The 2,500-nt window shown below is 41.1% G+C and overlaps 1 protein-coding gene across 1 annotated transcript in view; it reads right to left on the bottom strand.

Moving 5' to 3' along the window:
- The window catches only part of LOC106594275 (uncharacterized), a 58,978-nt gene that overhangs the window by 30,692 nt on the left and 25,786 nt on the right, over positions 1 to 2,500 (bottom strand). Inside the window, 1 exon segment of the mRNA XM_082973932.1 lies at positions 720 to 818. Within this exon segment, the coding sequence (XP_082830058.1) occupies positions 720 to 818 (99 nt within the window).

Below are 2,500 nucleotides of genomic sequence, written 5' to 3'. Positions count from 1 at the left end.
GGGAGGGGTTGAGTGGAGCTGAAGGTTGGGACTGGATGGTGTTAGGAGATAGATGGGAGGGGTTGAGTGGAGCTGAAGGATGGGACTGGATGGAGCTGAAGGATGGGACTGGATGGTGTTCAGAGATAGATGGGAGGGGTTGAGTGGAGCTGAAGGTTGGGACTGGATGGTGTTCAGAGATAGATGGGAGGGGTTGAGGGGAGCTGAAGGATGGGACTGGATGGAGCTGAAGGATGGGACTGGATGGAGCTGAAGGATGGGACTGGATGGAGCTGAAGGATGGGACTGGATGGAGCTGAAGGATGGGACTGGATGGAGCTGAAGGATGGGACTGGATGGTGTTAGGAGATAGATGGGAGGGGTTGAGGGGAGCTGAAGGACGGGACTATAAATAATATAATAACTAATATAAAATATACTGTGTCTGTGAAATGTATATAGTCTGTATAAACTGGAAGTAAAAGCCTAAGAGTTGTTGTCTATTAGTTTACTACAATTAGGGGAAGGATGAGAGGGTTAGGGGACAATAATAAAGAAGGAAAATATAATAAAACAAATAAATAATATATATATATATTTACCAAAAAATATATGGGAGATTGGAAATTATGCAGATAATTACATTGATAGAAGCCAAAATCTACAATATTAAAGCTGATCAATATTAAAGCCCCTCCCCCCCAGTGTTGTGATTGGGTGACAGGGAGGGCGGGACTTACAAAGTAGCAGCTGTTGATGAATCCAGGAAGTTTGGAGCGGAGTGGGAGGGGCTCCACAGAGCTGTCACACCCAGGACACACTACTATACACACTTCACCCTGGGAGCACAATACACACACACACACACACACACAGACACACACACACACACACACACACACACACACACACACACACACACACACACACACACACAGATAGACACACACACACACAGACAGACACACACACACACATACACAGACAGATAGACACACACACACAGACAGATAGACACACACACACACAGACAGATCAGCATGGAAGTGTGACTGCCAGGTGATCCAACCCTGGGTCTACTGCACTGCAAAAAGACCACTGAGCTAAAGGCAAGTCTGATGAAAAACAGCTTCTATCTCAAGGCCATCAGACCGTTAAAACAGCCATCACTGAACACAGACTGGCTGCTGCCAACCTACAGACCATCAGACTGTTAAAACAGCCATCACTGAACACAGACTGGCTGCCGCCAACCTACAGACTCAAATCTCTGGCCACTTTAATACATGTAATAAATGGACGTAATAAATGTATCACTAGTCACTTTATATAATGCCACTTTATTTAATGTTTAAATATCCTACATTATTAATTAATGGTTATTAATACATTATACATTATTAATCTCATATGTATTATACTGTATTCTATACCATCTACTGCATCTTGCCTATGCCGTTCGGCCATCGCTCATCCATATATTTATATGTACATATTCTTATTCATTCCTTTACACTTGTGTGTATAAGGTAATTTTAGTCATTTAGCAGACGCTCTTATCCAGAGCGACTTACAGTAGTGAATGCATACATTTCATACATATATTTATATGTAGTTGTTGTGGAATTGGTAGATCACTTGTTAGATATTACTGCACGGTCGGAACTAGAAGCACAAGCAATTAGCTACACTCGCATTAACACCTGCTAACCATGTGACCATTAACATCTGTTAACCATGTGACCAATAACATCTGTTAACCATGTGACCAATAACATCTGCTAACCATGTGACCATGTGACCAATAACATCTGCTAACCATGTGACCATGTGACCAATAACATCTGTTAACCATGTGACCATGTGATCAATAACATCTGTTAACCATGTGACCAATAACACCTGCTAACCATGTGACCAATAACATCTGCTAACCATGTGACCAATAACATCTGCTAACCATGTGACCAATAACATCTGCTAACCATGTGACCATTAACATCTGCTAACCATGTGACCAATAACATCTGCTAACCATGTGACCAATAACACCTGCTAACCATGTGACCAATAACATCTGCTAACCATGTGACCATGTGACCAATAACATCTGTTAACCATGTGACCAATAACATCTGTTAACCATGTGACCAATAACATCTGCTAACCATGTGACCAATAACATCTGCTGACCATGTGACCAATAACATTTGCTAACCATGTGACCAATAACATCTGCTGACCATGTGACCAATAACATCTGTTAACCATGTGACCATGTGACCAATAACATCTGTTAACCATGTGACCATGTGACCAATAACATCTGTTAACCATGTGACTCAATAACATCTGTTAACCATGTGACCATGTGACCAATAACATCTGTTAACCATGTGACCATGTGACCAATAACATCTGCTAATCTCACTGTAGAAAATACGTGGCTTTTATTTATTCAAATGTCATCGTCTGGGATCCAATTATTATTTGGATAATAAATAAATAAAATCTATAATTC

The sequence above is a fragment of the Salmo salar genome, chromosome 04 (genome assembly GCF_965601325.2).
Source record: "Salmo salar chromosome 04, fSalSal1, whole genome shotgun sequence".
Classification (NCBI taxonomy): domain Eukaryota; kingdom Metazoa; phylum Chordata; class Actinopteri; order Salmoniformes; family Salmonidae; genus Salmo; species Salmo salar.
This window is presented reverse-complemented; position numbering and strand designations above follow the sequence as displayed.